The sequence below is a fragment of the Corylus avellana genome, chromosome ca6 (assembly GCF_901000735.1).
Source record: "Corylus avellana chromosome ca6, CavTom2PMs-1.0".
NCBI lineage: Eukaryota > Viridiplantae > Streptophyta > Magnoliopsida > Fagales > Betulaceae > Corylus > Corylus avellana.
Genome location: NC_081546.1, coordinates 3,083,380 through 3,101,802, shown reverse-complemented (window position 1 = coordinate 3,101,802; position 18,423 = coordinate 3,083,380). Strand labels below are relative to the sequence as shown.

Sequence of the window (18,423 nt, the reverse complement as noted above, 5' to 3'; positions counted from 1 at the left end):
TTCTTCCGATTTTTCTTTTTTTTTTTAATATTTTTTTTAATTAAAAAAAAAACATTTTTTTTTAATTAAAAAAAATTAATATATGTGCCACGTGTCGACGTCTGATTGGTCCACATGTCAGTTTAACGGTCAACTAACGGATGGACTAATTTGGTCACTTATCAAAACCACAGGGACCTCCTGTGATAAAAATGAAACCCCAGGAGGGAAAAAATAAAGTTGTAAAACCACAGGGGTTTTGGAGTATTTAACCCAATTAAAAATTAAATATGATATCCATACCAGTAATAATTCACCGGGTTTTAAAGGAAATTCTTCCACGCCAGTTATTTTCCTACGTAAACGACATTGAGGGGTTAAAAGCAATAAGAAGTAGAGCTAATCATGAGATCATCATGATTATATACCTGATTAGGAGCTTTCCCTTAAGTTCTTCACATTCGAAGAACATGCAACCAGTGGTGAAGGGTATTAGGATGTCGTTCCATCCTGTTAGAGTTTTACGGTTGTCATTCAGTTATTAGGCAGGTATATATTCACAACAATCACGATTCACGTCGATGCAAATTCTCCATTCAGCTGCCTAGCCCAGGCCCATAATGAAGTATTGGCCTGGGCCTGATTTTAAAGGCCCGCGAACATTCGGAATGGGCTTTGCTTAAATTTACAAAATATATATGAAATGCATATATAATTCTTCCGATGTGTTAGCTTGCAATAGAAGGAGAAAGAGGATTAGGTTACCTAGATGCCAAAATACAATTGCACTGTAGTTCTCGCCTTCCTTCATGTCATCGATGACAATCTGAATATGTTGTCCCATCGCTTCCATGACGTCACACATAAACTTTTTGATACCCTGGAGATGCCACATGGGTACTCTTAGAGTGCATTTGATATTGCGATGTTGTAGTTTAAGGGTGTGATTTAATTTCATCGTAAAACAACATATGCTTTTTAAATGTTAAATTGTTATTTTAAAAGTCGAATTATGATTTTACCTAGGGCGAGTAATTTTTGATATAACTTGTAAATTCGATACAAACTTAACACAAAATTAAAAGGTTGGAATTTAGGAGTTTAACCTATTTAATTAAATGGGTCAAGTTATAGTTGACTTATATAGTCTTATATCCATTATTTGACACGACTCGAACCCAATACGCTACATAATGTCCCAAGATTGGCCTAGCAATTGCATTAAGAATCATGCTATAGGAAAAAAAAAAAAAAAAAAGAACCTGTTTTCCTTGGAAGGGAATGTAAAAGAAAAGATCCTGATATTCACAACCATCTGATAGAAGTTGGTCGAATTTCTCGTCCAAAATTTGAGGGTCCTTGGAATTGATGGCACTGTAAAATTGTTTGATCAAGTCCACTGCAGAAGGAATGTGGGGGGAAAAAGGTGCAATCCCGCAAGAGCCATCATCACCACACCGTACTCTCCATTGATCTTCTTTGCTTTTCGGGAAGCTGACACACATCAGCTGCTTCTTTCCTCCAGGCAATGATAATTGGCAAAACGTGGGCCTAGTGCTGTGATGGGTGGCTGCTATGTTGCTGAATTGCCTTGCATTGCATGATTGGGAGATTGAAGATGTGTTGAAGGTGTTCTTTGAGCTGATGAGGCAATTTCTTGTACAATATTGGCCCAAAGAGGCCATGGTTGAGTAGTCAGAAGATGTGAGAAACAGAGAGGATAATGTGTATGTTTTTCATGTGAATTAATCGCTTGTCATAAGGGCTTTAGCCTTTAGCATCTATGTGCAGCATCGCAAGATGGGTAGCCAAGCTAAGCAAGGAATAGATGTTAATTGCTTGTCACAAGGAACCTACATTTGCTTTTCTAACATGAAAAATGTTACATTTATGACTCTTTAATAACTTGCTGAATTGATAAGTTCTAGTATATATGTGATTAGATGGTATTAAATATTTTTTAGTAACTAACGTGACTCTAATCATATGCTGAAAAAATCAGTAAGTAATGAGATCGATAGTTATTAGATCTTCCATTGAGAATTGCGGGTTCTGTATTTTTTTTTTCTTTTCTTTTCACCTATTTAACCATATATTTGCTTTCAATTTTTTTTTCTTCTTTTGCTTTTTAAGCACTGTTGTTTGTTTTGGTGGAAGATAAACTTCCTTCTTTCTTGGGTCTAGGAAAGTTATTCTACTCAAAGCAACTTGAAGGAGAGGCAAAAAAATATTTTTCAAAAAACCTAATCATCTCTCAAAAAACCCTAGCAGCCATAACTATTCAAGGAGAGAAGAAACGAACTCCAACTCTTTCTTTTTTCTGAATAATAAAATGGTGAGTCTGCTCATATTTAGCCTCTACAGTAGTTTATGTTTGTCTTATTTCTAGATTTGTTTTTAGTGGCGATCTATGGGGTGAAGTTTTTTTTTTTTTTTTCCTGTTTTATTGAGTTTCGATTTCCTTTAGTCGTTTTCTAAGGGTTTGACGTTTACACGAAATCTGAGTATGATCTTAGATTTCCAGTCTGTCTTTTGTTTTTTCTTTGGTTATTTTTTGGGAGCAAATCATTGATTGATGACCGAAGAATTATCAAGTATATAGAAGAATTGTCATGGATGGTAAAGGCAGTGAAGAAATAACTCTATACGTGATTCGCCGGAATATTCTACAAATCTGAAAATTGATTGGAATTGTGACATTTAAAGAGTTAAACAAAGCATAGATCAAATTTGGATGGAAGAAATTTCTCATTGTATCTATAATATTGTTTTGTTAGAGCAACATACTCTATTTTTATGAAATGAATAGAGAAGAAACATTGTTATAAATAAAAAATAAAAAATAAAAAGCTTGAAGGAGATCGAGGCACACATGCAGCAAAGTGTCTCGATTTATTGGTTTTTAATGCTTTTTTCGCGCGCACTATTGACTGATTCTTATGCCTTCTGTTTTAGAGATGTTCTCCCCAACAGAACAAAGATTATTCTAATGGCATTGGATAATATATAAAAGCCCTGGATTAAAGGTTGCAAGACATAAAAGTATGGAGTAAGATAAGATTGAGAACAAAGCCTAGCTAGCCACCGAATGAAATAGAGAATAACTTTGAAAAAACCATATACTAAAATCTTATTTTAAATTCAAAGTGTTGCATGATTCCCACAATCGGGCCTTTAATAGCTAAAGAAAATCTGCTTTTACCAAAAATGGCAAATTATAATTATTACATAAAATAAAACTAGGAATCCTTGAAAAATCTTATGCTAAAAAAGCTACATTTATCCTTCTCAATCTACTATGCAATTTGCAATGTTATCCTAATGTTTCAATTTGGTCAATGTACCTTACTGATTAATCTACCACTGGGGTTACAATGTTTCATTTCTACCCTCAAAATGACAAAAATATCATGAAAAAAATAGACAGGAAATTCAGAGAAAACAAAAAAATGTATAAAATTCATAATAGACTAAAGTGATGCCTTTTCTTTTTTTTTCTTTTTTCTTCTTTTTTTTCTTTTTTATCTTATGTAGGGCATTTTTCTCATTATTTTGAATTGCACAAGGGGGATATTGCAACCCCAATGTAGATTATTAGTAAGATACATTAACCAGATTGAAAGATTTAGAAAGATATGGCAATTGTGTAGTAGATTTAGAAATATCTATCTCTAACATTGCTAAAAAAATACATGACAATTTTAAGAAAAATGTTAGGGCATAGGGGTCAATATTTTCTCGATATATATTTGGCACGAGTTTAACTTCAATGCAATCATTGCATAAAAGTGTTGTTTTGCAACAACCAATAAAAGAATGACACATCATTTAAAGCAAAAAAATAAAAATGCACAAAAAAAAACCTACAGTCTAATGCACTTGATTTTCAACTCAAAGAAGAAGAAAAGTTGAAATCAAAGAGAGAAAGAAGAAGACTGTGGGTCTGCGGCCGCCCTCGATCTGGCCAGCCACCGAGACCCACAGTTGGGTCTCGCCGACCGTGGGTCTGTTGAAATGCTGGCTACCGTGCAAAGGTAACTTTTCTCTCTTTTTTCTTTGGTTTTTTCTGATGGGTCTCATGGCGTGGGCCTTGCTCTGGTGAGACCCACGACGTGACTCCGGCGCCGTGAGTGATAGTATGGCTCCAGTGCTGTGATCTCCAGTTTTAGGGTGATAAAATCCCAAAAAATGTTAACCTTCCCCTCTAGGTTTTAGTTTTAAATCCAAAATTAAGTTTTGAGACATTTGAAATGAGTTTTATAACATTAGAATCAATTTTTAAAGCATTAGAAACGAATTTTGTGGCATTAGAATTGATTTTTGAGGCATTAAAATCGATTTTTGAAGCTGGGTTTGGCAGAAAAGTCACTAGAGAGGGTGACCCAAAGTCGTCGGAGAAGTGATCCACAATTGGGTCACGGTAGACCCAGTCGTGGGTCATGCTTGACCCAGCAGTTGGGTCTGCCGTGACCCAGCAGCTGGGTCTGCTATGACCTAGCCGTGGGTCACGCCAGACCCACGACTGGGTCTGGCTTTGCTGGTGGGTTCGCTATCGCTAGGGTAGGTAGTTTGGTTGTTTGTTTGTTATTATCTGGTTTTTTGATCTTATTTTATTAAAATAAATTAGGTGATGTGTCACCACATGAACGGATGCTGCAAAACACCCATTTTGTGCACTGACCGCATGGTAGGTGCTCTCATTTGGCATGTCTCATTTTACAAATCAACTATTAGATTTGTGAACTCCACATAAGTTAGTAGTAGACCCCACAAATCTAATAGTTGATCTATTGAATTTGTAAAAAAATATGAGAAACTTATTGATGCTAGCATTTCTCCAATTTTAAAGATTGAATTGAAAGTTCTGTTCTAAAAAATATAAGCACTTCCAGAGGCACCTGAACTTCTTCCTTCTTAGGCTCTTAGCTGAAGCAATGCTCTTGCACCCCACCATGGCAACTTGGCAAAGGGCTCTTGTTGGGTGGCCATTTGTATTTGTTTCACAGATTTCAACCTTCTCTTTCTATATGCTCAATTATTGTGACCTACCCTGTCAAGTGCATGCAACTGTACTTTTTTCCAACCTGGAAAGTAAGAAACCTGCCATTGGCAAGAGCTCATATTATGCAAATTTCTCTTGTGCAAATGCGATGCATCCAAATATTTCTTTAGCTCCAATACCCATCAATCTTTTCCCTTTTTTGGCACTATTGGGAATTTTTCCCTCCATTGTGTCAAGAAAAGAAAAAAGGCATTATCACACCAGTTAGTCTAAAAGTGTTACATATGCTTCTTCTCCCTTGAGTTCAATCAAACTCAGCTCTTTGTATTTGTGTCATGGAATATGTTATTTTTAGCTGCCCCAAATGAACATTTTGTGGAACCATTGTACTGTCAACATTTTTGAAGCTTAAAAGTTAAAACCCTATATATTTTTTTGGTAAAAAGAAAAAGATGAAAATTGAAAGTATCAATCTTAACACAAAAAGGTTCATAAGAAAATTGCAAAATCAGTCATCTCTCCCAACTTGTTGTGGTTGGGGAATCGCTTGCCCCCACCATCCATGACTTACATATCCAAGCCATGGCCCCATAAGATTTCTTAGCTGATATCCAATTTGTTTCCATCTTCAATCATTCAACATCTTTGCAAATGCCACGCTAATGAATAATCATTTTCTTCCTTGTTTTCTCTTTGTTTTTTAAGTTTCTTAAATTCCTTTTATTGCCTTCTTGACGAGGGCATCTCTAGATATTTTTTTAGCTCGGCTGTATATACGCACCACGCATTTCACGCATTAAATTTATCTACCTTCAACTTATATATGCTCGTTGAATTTATTTAAATACGAAAAACGTTAGACTTATAACCCTTTTTTACAACGTGTTAACATGTGATTGGAGGATGTTAAAATTTTTTTAATGGCTTGCGTGGCTCTGATCACATGTTGATATGCACGTACCAGTAAGTTATAAAAGAATCGAAGGTACAGCATTAACCGAGAGGAAGAGATGTTGATCACGTACATTATACGAAGAGTAGACCGTATAAGCCAAATTTGTGTTATTTTAATTTGGTTGTAGTTGGCTCTGTTGGCAGGTTCATGCATGGGAAGGTGATGAGCTTTCTCTCTCGATGCAGCATGGACCTATATTATTGTCCCTTAGGAAGATGGTTGGCTTACTTTCATGATAAGAAAAAACTTTATCAATGCAAGATGATTTTGAGACCTCACCACAACTATATCTCAGAAAAGTTTGTGGTGTCTACCGCATCTTTGTGTGCTGCTTTGTCCTTTTCATTGTCTCTATATGCCTTTCCATTAACAGAAAAGATGGATAGTCTGTATTTGAAAGCCTTTGGTAAACTAAAAAATATATAAAAAATTCCATTGAACATGACTCCATCCCACACATAAACAGTACAACAACTAATTGAAATTGCTGAATAAATAAGGAAATGAGAACCAAAAACATCAACCGAAAACTCGTATATACTGTTAGCAATCTGATCTTCCATATGCGGATGTTTTGTTTACTTCTGGCAGAAGAACCGCTAAATACCAGATGGAAATCTAGTACCAAAATCTATATGTATGGTGAAGTCTCATTAATATATATCTGATAAAGAATATCTCATTAACATATATCTGGACCAATCTTAATGCAGAAATCTACCTTTTTCCAACACATTCTACTTATATTAATGTATGATGTAATTGTGGCAGAAACATGTATGCTGTTATTTCCCAGTGCTAAGCGCAGTCAGATTTCACAAGCAAAAAGGTTATTATAGTGCTAGTTGAACTTGGCAATACTTCAAAAGAAGACAACCCTACGATAAATAACAGCAAGCTAGCTCCCTCCATACCCAAAATATTCGTACGACCAAGTTCTTTTTTATCCAACTTTGCATTAAAAACCATAAACTGATCTGTCGATCCTGTCCCTAGCTGTCTATTACATAAATACAACCGAGGTACGACGTCATTCATGAAGTTTTATGTAAAGGGTTTCACCTTTCAATAGTACATGTTTTACCCTTTCTTCCAAAAGTTTGGATAAATCCAAAGGCACTTCAATAATATCCCATTGTCGTAAAGAAAACATAGAGATAGATTTTGAGAGACTGGGTTGTGCTGAGACCAGATGATGAGTTAGAATAGTGGAGGAGTACCAACCTCATCATGTCAAGCAATGCAATCACTATTGTTTTCCTCTTTCTCAACATCTTTATGCTTCCTGCAGCCATCTCTGCCTTGAACCAGGAAGGCCTCTCTCTGCTTTCATGGCTTTCAGCCTTCAATTCATCTCCCTCTGCTACATTCTTCTCTTCATGGAATCCAACCCACAATAATCCATGCAAATGGGATTATATCAAATGTTCAAGTAATGGGTTTGTCTCAGAAATCAAAATAACCTCTGTAAATCTTCACACCGGCTTCCCCACCCATCTACTCTCGTTCAACCATCTTACTGCCCTTGTTCTTTCAAATGCAAACCTCACAGGAAAAATCCCACCTTCAATTGGAAACTTGTCATCACTGATCACCTTAGACCTCAGTTACAATGCTCTGTCAGGGAACATCCCAGCCGAAGTAGGAAAATTATCTGAGTTGCAGCTGTTGTCACTGAACTCAAATTCCTTACATGGTGAAATTCCGACAGAAATTGGAAACTGCTCAAAGCTTCAACAGCTTGAACTGTTTGACAACCATATTTCCGGAAGGATTCCTGAAGAAATAAGCAAGTTGTTTGCCTTGGAAGTATTTCGTGCAGGCGGAAATCCAGAAATTCATGGCGAAATCCCAATGCTAATATCAAACTGCAAAAGACTAGTTTTTCTTGGTCTTGCGGATACCGGTATTTCGGGTCAGATTCCGAGCAGATTGGGAGAACTTAAGAATCTCAAGACTCTTTCAGCATACACAGCCAATCTCACAGGCCACATCCCACCAGAAATTGGTAATTGCTCATCCTTAGAGAACTTGTTTCTATATGAAAACCAGCTTTCTGGAGAGATTCCTGGCGAATTGTGTTTGGCAAAGAACCTCAAAAGGGTGTTATTATGGCGGAACAGTCTCAGAGGAAGCATTCCAGAAACTCTTGGAAACTGTTCAAGTTTGATGGTTATCGATTTCTCATTGAATTCTCTCAGTGGTGAGATTCCCGTGTCTCTTGCAAATTTAGTCACATTGGAGGAGCTTCTTTTGTCGGATAATAACATTTCTGGCGAAATACCATCATTCGTTGGCAACTTTTCCAGTCTGAAGCAGCTTGAACTGGATAACAACAGATTTTCTGGTGAGATTCCACCAGCCATCGGGCAACTAAAGGAACTTTCTCTGTTCTTTGCCTGGCAGAATCAGCTCGAAGGAAGCATACCAACTGAGCTAGCCAACTGTAAGAAACTTCAAGCATTGGATCTTTCACACAATCTGCTCACCGGTTCAATTCCAAATTCTCTCTTCAATCTCAAGAACTTAACCCAACTGTTGTTAATATCAAATGGAATCTCAGGTGAAATTCCACGTGATATTGGCAACTGCACTAGCTTGATCCGTTTACGGCTGGGATCAAACAACTTCATTGGTCAAATTCCATCAGAAATTGGGCTCCTAAGTAGTTTGAGCTTTCTTGAATTGTCAGACAATCAATTTACAGGAGAAATTCCTGCTGAAATCGGTGACTGCACTCAACTAGAAATGGTTGATTTGCATGGGAATGCACTCCAAGGCATGATACCTTCATCATTAGAATTCCTTGTTGGTCTTAATGTTTTAGACCTTTCTATGAATAGAATAGCTGGCATCATTCCTGAGAATCTGGGAAAGCTCACTTCCTTAAACAAACTTGTAATCAGTGGGAACCGCATCACTGGCTTAATCCCCACATCACTTGGCCTCTGTAGGGATTTACAGTTGTTGGATATGAGCAGCAACAAAATCACTGGTTCTATCCCAGATGAAATTGGTCAGCTGCAAGGATTAGATATTCTCTTGAATTTAAGTTGGAATTCTCTAACAGGGCCCATTCCAGAGAGCTTCTCAAATCTCTCAAAGCTTGCAAACTTGGATCTTTCCCACAACATGCTATCAGGAAGCCTGAGAGTACTAGGTAATCTTGATAATCTAGTATCTCTGGATGTCTCGTACAACAATTTTTCAGGTCTGCTTCCCGATACCAAATTCTTCCATGACCTCCCCGCCACAGTGTTTTCTGGTAATCAACAACTCTGCATCGATAGAAATGAGTGCCGCATAAATGGAAATCTCCATGGCATGAAATCCACCAGAAACCTTATTATCTATGCTCTTCTGAGTATAACTGTAACTGCGGGGATAGTGATTTTTGGACTATTTTTATTTATCAGAGTTCGTGGAGCAGCATTTGGGAAGAATATTGATGAAGAAGAACAAGACTTGGAATGGGATTTCACCCCATTTCAAAAGCTCAACTTTTCCATAAATGATATTGTCCCAAGGCTTTCAGATTCTAATATTGTGGGAAAGGGTTGTTCAGGCATTGTTTATCGTGTTGAGACTCCAAGAAAGCAGACCATCGCAGTGAAAAAGCTATGGCCAGTGAAGAATGGGGAGCTTCCAGAGAGAGACTTGTTTTCTGCAGAAGTTCAGACTCTTGGATCAATAAGGCACAAAAATATAGTGAGGCTTCTGGGTTGTTGTAACAATGGAAAAACTAGATTGCTCTTGTTTGATTACATCTGTAATGGGAGTTTGACTGGATTGCTCCATGAGAAGAGGCTGTTCTTGGACTGGGATGCAAGGTATAAGATCATTCTTGGAGCAGCTCATGGTTTAGCCTATCTTCACCATGACTGCATTCCTCCAATAATTCATCGTGACATTAAGGCTAACAACATCTTGGTAGGTCCACAATTTGAAGCGTTTCTAGCAGATTTTGGCCTTGCCAAGCCTGTTCAATCTTCAGAATCTTCAGCAGCTTCCAACACGGTTGCTGGCTCTTATGGGTACATTGCTCCTGGTGAGTGTAAATTACTTCTCTTTCAGAAAACATTTAATACTAGTATGATATTCTTTTCTTCTTCTTCTTTTTTATTGACTATTTCTAGTAATCATATATATATATATATTCAGTGTCTCTAAATTTAATCCATGCTTCTGGTGATGACTTCTTCCTATAACAATGCAGAATATGGATACAGTTTGAAGATCACAGAAAAGAGTGATGTGTACAGCTATGGCGTGGTGCTCCTAGAGGTCTTAACTGGGATGGAACCAACTAATAGCAGGATACCAGAAGGTGACAACATTTCTACATGGATTAACAGTGAAGTTCGAGAAAGAAAAAGAGATTGCACTTCAATTCTAGACCAGCAACTAGTTTTGCGATGCGGAACACAGATCCAGGAGATGCTTCAAGTGCTTGGGGTGGCTCTCCTATGTGTGAATGCTTGCCCAGAAGAAAGGCCAACCATGAAAGATGTGGCTGTGATGCTCAAGGAGATAAGGCATGAAAATGAGGATTTTCAAAAGCCCATTTTTGTTGGCAATGGGGTAGCAGCAAACCCAAAAGCAGCAGTCCACTGTTCTAGCTTCTCTAGATCATCTGAACCTCTTATCAGATCACCTCCATGTCCATAGCTTCCCAAAACTATAGACCGTTGTTCATTGAATCATTGATATTTTTTTTGAAGCTTCAAACAACAAGATACTTGGTATAGATTGATTGATCTTATTATGTAGTAGGAAGAGGTTATTGCCTTGTATTTCTTTATTGAAATTCCTTCGTTTAAGTTTTAAGTGTATATTTGTGAGAAGTTAAAATTTGTATTACAAAACCAGCTGTTTGTAATTCACAACAACTCCTTCCCCACATAAACACTTTATAACTCACACAACTCCCACCACCCGACAGTTGAAGCTTTGAGAAGTTCTGAGATACACCCCAACAAGTAATTAACAGACCTAATGGCCCTACTTGTAACTTAAATTCTAAACAAGATGATTGTGCATAATACAATCCTAACTTTTTAAAGTTGCTGCAATAAGTTGTTAGTGTAGATGATTGTACATCTTTTCTAAATGCTACATATTGTTCTTCTTCTGCGGATTGTTCACTATACATAGACTCATAATTAGATCACATTTGACCACATCTACAAGCAAAGAATCAAGCTCATATTCTCTTACAAATTCTCCTACCGATTGTGCGTCATTCATAGAATCAAAATTCAGATCAAGGAACGAATCAAGCTCATATTTGACACCATCTAGAAGGAATGAACAATTCAATCATAATTGAGGATAGGGATCCACGGCAATTAGCTGTCTAAATCTGAGCAGTTGAGTGTCACATGAATCGTTTCACATTAGCTACCCAAATTGCCAATAATTTGGACAGCTAATTGTTGCAAGTCTCAGTCTCATAATTGAGACCCTACTACAAAAGGCAATTTCCATATATAAAATATTTGTAATCATCGCAATCCCATAATTTATGGAATCTCTATTCTCTTGTATGTGTATATATATCTTTACCCAATTGAGTATGTCAACATACAAAAAGAATTCTTTCTTATATTATAAACTCCTATAGAAAAGTACACGACCCAGGAATCAATTAACATGGCTCTGCTTTTAGTAGTAGCTATCAAGTTGGGAACCAACAGAAAGGGACACATGGATTTCGAGCCCAATTGATAGCAATGGAAAGCTATGGGGGTGTCACAATTTTGGAGGGGCATGAGCCGTATAGGCCATGAAATTAAAAGAAACAATTGGACCACCATCCTTTTCAGCTTCCCCAACAATTGCCTTTTTGGTAGAGATAAACAAGCCTCCCATGTTCTTGAAAGGATACATCGCTTTTAGACATGTGCATAGGACCATCTTAGGCCCACAGATTGTTCATTGTACCCTATCAAACTCTAATGGCCACGAATGCAAGTAACCTTCCACTGAAGTAATCATTCTTGTGAAACTTCTCAAGCAATCAATGAGGTTATATGATTTATTAGCGGAAGGACCGTTGCATTGCTTTGGAAATACAATTCTTGCTCACATAATTAGCATCAATTTTACTATCTTAATGTAGTTATATCAAACTCAGCCGCGTTAATTGTATGATTAGCGAAGAAAAGAAGATACAGTAAACAACATCAAATTTTGATATATTCTTCATGCTTAAGGTTCCTGTATGTGTGCTTGCATGTATGCATCAGCACACGTATGCATGCACCATATTCTTTTTCTTTTGTCTGCTCAAAAGAAAGAAAAAAAGTAGACCATATTCTTTTTTGAAAACCATCATACATTACATTTTAGAGACTGCATCATTTATTGCTGTCAAAGGTGAAAATGCCTCTAAACCTATCATTCATCTAGATCCTTTTATAACGCAAAGCAGCTTTCAATATGATGTTAAAAGTGTAGCAGAAAGAAAATAGGATAATGATTGTGGAACATTATTATCATTCATGGTTGTTTGCAATGTATAATTTATATTACATTATCATACAATAGTATTAAATATACCACATTCCTTGCCTTCCATGCCTCGTGAAATCCAAAATGATAAAAAAGGAAAGCTGCAAAGATTGAAAGAAAGAACATGACAAGAAGAACGGATGCACATTTTAAATCAAAATGGCTACCGACCATTGCATAAGAGGCATGAGTACCTAAAAGAATTACTGAGCTCTTCATTAATTTGTCTCCATGAAGTTGAAACCAGTGGTCGCAGATTACAGATTTGTCCCGGGATGCCACTTTATGCTGCATCCAACACTTTTACAAATCGAGGAGCAAAAAAGGACTTTAACCATGTGGTAATTAAGTCCTATAAGGCTTTAAAGATATTTTATGAAGAAAGAAATGAAGTGTAGAAAGGAAGAAGATACCTGGGTTTCTGAACTGATGGTGCTGGTTGGCTGCTGAGAACGCAATCTATTGCCACACTTAAGTCCCTAGACAGCGTGTTTACTGAAGCGAGTTAGCTACCATTTTGACTATTGATAGAAGTTATATTGTAGATGTTAATTGCTCGTTCAAATCAAGTTAAAAGGCACATAAGCTCATAAAATATATATATATATATATATATATATATATATATATTGAAAAAAAAAAAAAACCACAAGATTAACCTTCCAGTAACAGGTACATTATTACTTGGTCGGGAATCATCAAATTGACCATGATACACCAATTCATATGGTCTCCGGCCATCCTGTTTCCAATTGATAAAAGTACCACCATGTTAGAAATGTTTTTTTTGATAAGTGTACCACCATCCTATTTCTAATGCACCGGATCCCATCAGAAATGTTACACACAGTACAAGGATTGGATCCTGCACATTGGTTCCAAACCAAATGAAAATAATCATAAATAGGCTCTTCGAGCCAGGACTAATATGAGGTACCATGGTTGAAATTTTAATGTGAATTAATATGTGCAGGTCGTTTCCACCTTTTTAAATAGGAAGAACTCTGGTGTACAAACTGCTCTGAATTCTCGTGCAACATCCTGCGACTGCAATTAAACATACACAACTAAGTACAAGGCACAAACAAGAGGTTCTTTTCTCCCAGCCATCTCACTTCTAAGGAGGGATGTAGAAGGTAAAATAACAAATTAACAGCAAAAAACAAGAACGAAGTTGGGGGCAAATGAGAATGACTAGGATCAAATGAGCCTTTCTTTAATAATTAAATCAATATTAGGTTTAGATTATAGCAAAAGAGAAGTTACGTTGCACATGAGATTGATTGCTTTACATCATAATAATTTTCTTTTTGGTGGTGGGGTGACCAAGATTGTGTTGTTTTCTTTCCCATTGGTAGGTATTGTAACTTGAGTCTTTTTTTCCCCCAGTATGATATAAAGCTCATAATTGTTACACCCTCGGATAACTTCTGTGGGAAATATGTTCCCTTATGCCCACCTTTGCCGCAAATAAAAACACCTGCCTATCAACAGCTTGTGAGGCAAATATCAAAATGATCAGACCATTTTTTTAGTTAGTTTGTTATGTATACTAATGCACACATCAGAATCAAATCCATGAACTCATCCTCCGCCCTATATTTATATGGGAAGATATATAATTTGGTTTAAAGGCCACTGACAAATACCAAAAAGATCAAATATTAGTAGCCATCAGTAACTTCAGATCTCTAGTTATGGAAAATTTTTAATTAACCTCTAATGTCGAGCACTATATTAATGGTGTAGCTTCAGATCTCAAAATAAAGCTCATATTAACCCTGCATTCTAAGCAGCGGACATGTTATCAACAGCACAAGAAACTATTGGGGTGTCATAGTAGCCACAGTATACAGTCCAATTTGATAGTGGCTCTATATGTGCATAAACAATAATGTAGCAGTTTGACCAAGATGAATCTTAAAATATATGATCACGTAGGCATTCACATATGTGATTATAGAAGGAAGCTGAAAATATGGATCAGGTTGAGATTGACAGTAGCATACCTCATCATATAAATATGGGAAAGGATAGTTAAATTGTTTAGCTTCTTCTGCCATGAATTGTGGTCCATCCTGTGAGGAAGAGTTTGTGTTGGACATATCACAAAATAGCTTCAACCCAGCTCTAATACCAAATTATGTAGTTATTAGGACCTGTGGATGAGTAGCTACAGAATTTGAAGATATTGCAACAACTGCAAGTCCTTTCTGCAGCAACATACGATAGCAAATGAATAAGTTACTCATGTATGGTCAATTACTTATCCAAGTTCCGAGTGCAACTGGAAAGGGAAGCAATTGAGATATGTTGTCAAATACCTTCATATAAAAATTTGCAAGCTTCACAATATCCTTTTTCAAGTGTTTGACAAATGGGCAGTGATTGCAAATAAACATAACCTGCACCACAACTCTGATGGAATCAGTATTATCATTGCTCATATTATCGTAATTAAAGAGAAAAAGGGCACTTGCTGTTATTTCTTTTTCAACACAAAAGTACCACTTAGGAAAACTTCCTAGGTAAGGACTGGCCATAGTTGTAGTACTCATGTTTTGTGGGTCCAATATCTGGCCATAAGTTGCATATTAATGCAAATTACACAATTCATTTTCCCCACCATAAAGACCTAGCTAATTTATGGGCATGTATGCCACAATAAAGGCTGTATAACACAGCCCGACAGCAGATACTGTTAATCTTTTACATGACACTAACATCTAATTTCTCATGAATAATCCAGTAAAAAAATCTATTCAAATCAAACATGCAATTAGGAGCCTCAACAGCTGACCCTTTTAAGGGTTACTGGGGGTGGGGAGGAGATGTCTAGATTTCTACTATTTTATTTATTCAGTAAAGTGCCTTTTCTTAATTTTATCTGTTCCATAAGGGTCTGCAGGGGAAGGACGTATGCAAGCTTATCAATTGCTGTTTCTGAGTCAACCTCTACGTCTCTGCTGAACTCACAATGGTGTTTCATTTTTTTTTATATAGAACTAGCAATGGTGTCTAAAGTTTAGTAAACCAAGATACAATAATCTCGGAAATAATCTATATCGTGATTGTAGCTTCACAAGGAAAGCTTGGTTGAGAATCTTAAACTTGCATGATAATTGTAGAATTTGTAGTGATTGGATACCAGAGCAAACTTGGGCCATTACATTTCAGAGATGAAAGATGATCACATTCATTCTAATTAGGCTTGGCATATTTGGATAGAAAGACTTTCTTTTTCTACCTTTTTTTCTGTTCGATAAGTTATACATGCACTGGAGATTCTTGAACCAAGAACCACACCCTCGACTTTTATCTCTCATGCATGCAGGTGTTGGCACGTGGGGGTGGGGAGGGGTTTTGCCATTTGAGCTAGAGCTGTTTCAGCATATTGCGGACAATTCGAGGACCTGATTTGAGTTGATGGAGTTCATTTGTTGTTGAATATTAATTGAATGTTCTCTAGTCTAGCAAAATTTTCTGCTGCTGGTCTGCAGTTTAATTGTCTGTAACTTGGTCTTTCTGACATGAATTGTATATCACTGCGTTGTTGTGGCTGTTAAGCCTAATAAGTCTTTTAATTTCTCTCTAATGGGATGAAATATTTGATTCATCCATAAAATAAGCAAAAATAAATAATCTCCACTACTTTGCTTGATAAGCCAAATGCAACTACTCAGATAACGGTTGAATGAGCTCAATGAAGAGTAGTCGAAAACCTCACACGCCTCTTATTCAGCGAACCTCACATAAGTACAGGAAACTCAACACTCATTTTCTCCTCAACATCCCCAAGAAAATTTGATAACAATGCTAAGCAAAAATTAAATACCAAGAATATAACAAGTGGCAACAATCAAGCTCATCAACTTAAAAGGGCAATATACAATAGCAACAGGAAAACAAAATATAGCAAAAACAATGCAACACCTTACCAGTAAAGCAGGATACGGTTCAAAATCCTCCAATTTCCACACTTTCCCAGTACATGGCTCTGGAAGCTAAACCAACCAAAAATACACATAAAAGTAAATAAATAAATAAAATACGTAACCAAAACAATGATCAAATTGCAAGCCAACCCAGTATGCATCTAACAAATAATAAAAGAAAAGACCTCAAAATGGGGAGCTCTGAAGCCCAAGGAGACCCCTTCGGACTCGGTTCTAGCAGCTCGAACCACGAGCTTTCTTGCGGGTACACTGGTCCCCAGCTGCAGATTATTAGAACCCATTTTAGAGAAGGACCATGTTTGTCTAAACGGTGTGGTGAGTGGTGCTAACTTGCGCGGTATGTGCAGTAATCGTGCGCCCACGGAGAACGACACCGTAACGGCCAAAGCCATGGTGGTCGACGATAAATGAAGTGCCTGCATCCGTTGCTCCTCCTTTTCTGATAAGGATATAAGCGTGATTGAGTGGAAGGATTGGGTAGTTTTGCCATTTGGCTCGGCTGTCTTAGTGAGTGGGGCGGGCCATGGTTCGCTTTGGAAAGTAGGCCCAATGACTAGACGTAGATGATTGGGCCTCGTGGAAAAGTTCAAGCCTTTTTTTTTTTTTTTTTTTCGAGGTAAGACAGAAAGAAGGAAGGAGTTAAGGATCAAGGGAGTTTAGTGTTTACCATACCATTATCTCATAATTACTATACCTTTGCCCATGTGGTAGGGTTTAGTAATTTTTAGATTAGCATTTGATAAAAAAAAAAATCATAGGTTATTAAATCCAGCCATGTCAACACGACGATATATTTGTGAAATAATGATGCGGTATCTAGCATTTTTCTATATTAAATTGTACATAGAGAAATTTTCACTTTTTTTTTTTTTTTAAGAGATATTTTCACTTGGGTGATCATTATTGGCACTTCAAAAAGGAATGTTGCCCACGAGGAATTGAATATCTCTAATGATTGGATATTAGAGTAATGCTATAAATTATATTTTATCCTACTGCTACTTTATCTTGCAAATGTGGCAATGTCATTTTGTCGTTGAATTTTTTTAACAACAACTGATCCAATGGCCGATTGGTATTGCAACGCTAGCAAAATAAAATGGGATAAAAGTGCGTTTTTTAGCATTACTCAATTGTCAATAAGTAATGCTACATACCACACAAATACCATGCTAGAAGTAAGAATTATGTCTCCTTCTTATTCCTCCAAAATTATGTGGCTTTTAATGCTAACAAAATTCTAGAGACTAGAATTTCTCTCTCTCTTTCCTTCTTAACAAGACCAAGAAGAATTTCAAGAGGGAAGATCTATCCCTCCTCCCCTTTCACGGTAGCCGTGCTCGGTGTCTTCTCTGTAGGCTCCTCCGGTCTCCATTTCTGGCGGGTTGCTTTAAATCTAATATGTAGATCTAGACCTAGATCCAGATCTAGTCTCTTCAACCTTAGATCTCATCGTCTTCTTCTGCTAAGGCGTATTTTCCGAAGGGATGTCTACAATGCTATGCTCCACCGCTGCTGCTTGTGGGGTTTTTGTTTTTTGTTTTTTTTTTGTTTGTACTGGCCTTCGGGTTAAGGATGAATTTGTTGTCTTGACTTTCAGATTGAGGATGGAGTAGATCGGTGTGAAGACTTAACTCTCACAGCTGAATTTTTAGTTTTTAGTTGTTTTTTATTTTTTTATTTATTTTTTATATTTGGGTTACCTATGTCCTAGATATAGTCTGCACGAAGCAGATATGTTCATTAAATGTAATTGTACATGCGTTAGCAAAAACTTGAAGTTATTTTTATGACTTTGTGACTTTCATAGCCTTTGGCTATGATTTTTCAAAGCTGTATACTCAGTGATGTAAGATTTTTATGCTCATGAAATTTCATCAATAGAAGTTTCATATTTTTCGAAAACAAAATTATGCGGCTTTTAAAATTACCATTAAATTTAAAATTAACCACTATTAAATTTTAATTTAGTGATAATTTTTAAATTCATTTAATTTATGAAAGGATGAAAGGATAAG

General features: G+C 36.7%; 3 protein-coding genes across 5 annotated transcripts in view; 1 reads left to right on the top strand and 2 right to left on the bottom strand.

Annotated features, from left to right (window-relative positions):
- The window catches only part of LOC132185930 (uncharacterized), a 2,334-nt gene extending 646 nt beyond the window's left edge, over positions 1-1,688 (bottom strand). Inside the window, exons 1-4 of the mRNA XM_059599747.1 lie at positions 1,242-1,688; positions 745-859; positions 408-489; positions 283-334 (exon numbers count right to left, since the gene is read on the bottom strand). Coding sequence (XP_059455730.1) covers positions 283-334; positions 408-489; positions 745-859; positions 1,242-1,664 — 672 coding nt within the window. The 5' untranslated portion in view covers positions 1,665-1,688. The remainder of the gene's footprint in view (positions 1-282; positions 335-407; positions 490-744; positions 860-1,241) is intronic.
- A 5,347-nt stretch (positions 1,689-7,035) lies between these two features.
- On the top strand, positions 7,036-10,756 carry LOC132185868 (LRR receptor-like serine/threonine-protein kinase RGI1). Its single transcript, XM_059599672.1, has 2 exons — positions 7,036-9,984; positions 10,153-10,756. Exons 1-2 carry the CDS (start codon positions 7,167-7,169, stop codon positions 10,602-10,604), a joined length of 3,270 nt encoding a protein of 1,089 aa, XP_059455655.1. The 5' UTR covers positions 7,036-7,166; the 3' UTR covers positions 10,605-10,756.
- A 1,650-nt stretch (positions 10,757-12,406) lies between these two features.
- Positions 12,407-16,856, bottom strand: LOC132184475 (uncharacterized). Of its 3 annotated transcripts, XM_059598121.1 has the most exons (10): positions 16,570-16,852; positions 16,388-16,453; positions 14,774-14,854; positions 14,609-14,662; positions 14,459-14,527; positions 13,434-13,496; positions 13,109-13,191; positions 12,863-12,928; positions 12,644-12,749; positions 12,407-12,550 (listed from the first exon to the last, which is right to left on the bottom strand). In XM_059598121.1, the coding sequence occupies exons 1-9, from the start codon at positions 16,825-16,827 to the stop codon at positions 12,707-12,709; spliced, it is 783 nt and encodes a 260-aa protein (XP_059454104.1). In that variant the 5' UTR covers positions 16,828-16,852; the 3' UTR covers positions 12,407-12,550; positions 12,644-12,706. The 3 variants fall into 3 exon arrangements, with proteins under 3 accessions (XP_059454104.1, XP_059454103.1, XP_059454102.1); XM_059598120.1 differs by lacking the exon at positions 13,109-13,191 and having other exon boundaries at positions 16,570-16,855; XM_059598119.1 differs by lacking the exon at positions 13,109-13,191 and having other exon boundaries at positions 12,407-12,749; positions 16,570-16,856.
- Positions 16,857-18,423: the final 1,567 nt, after the last annotated feature.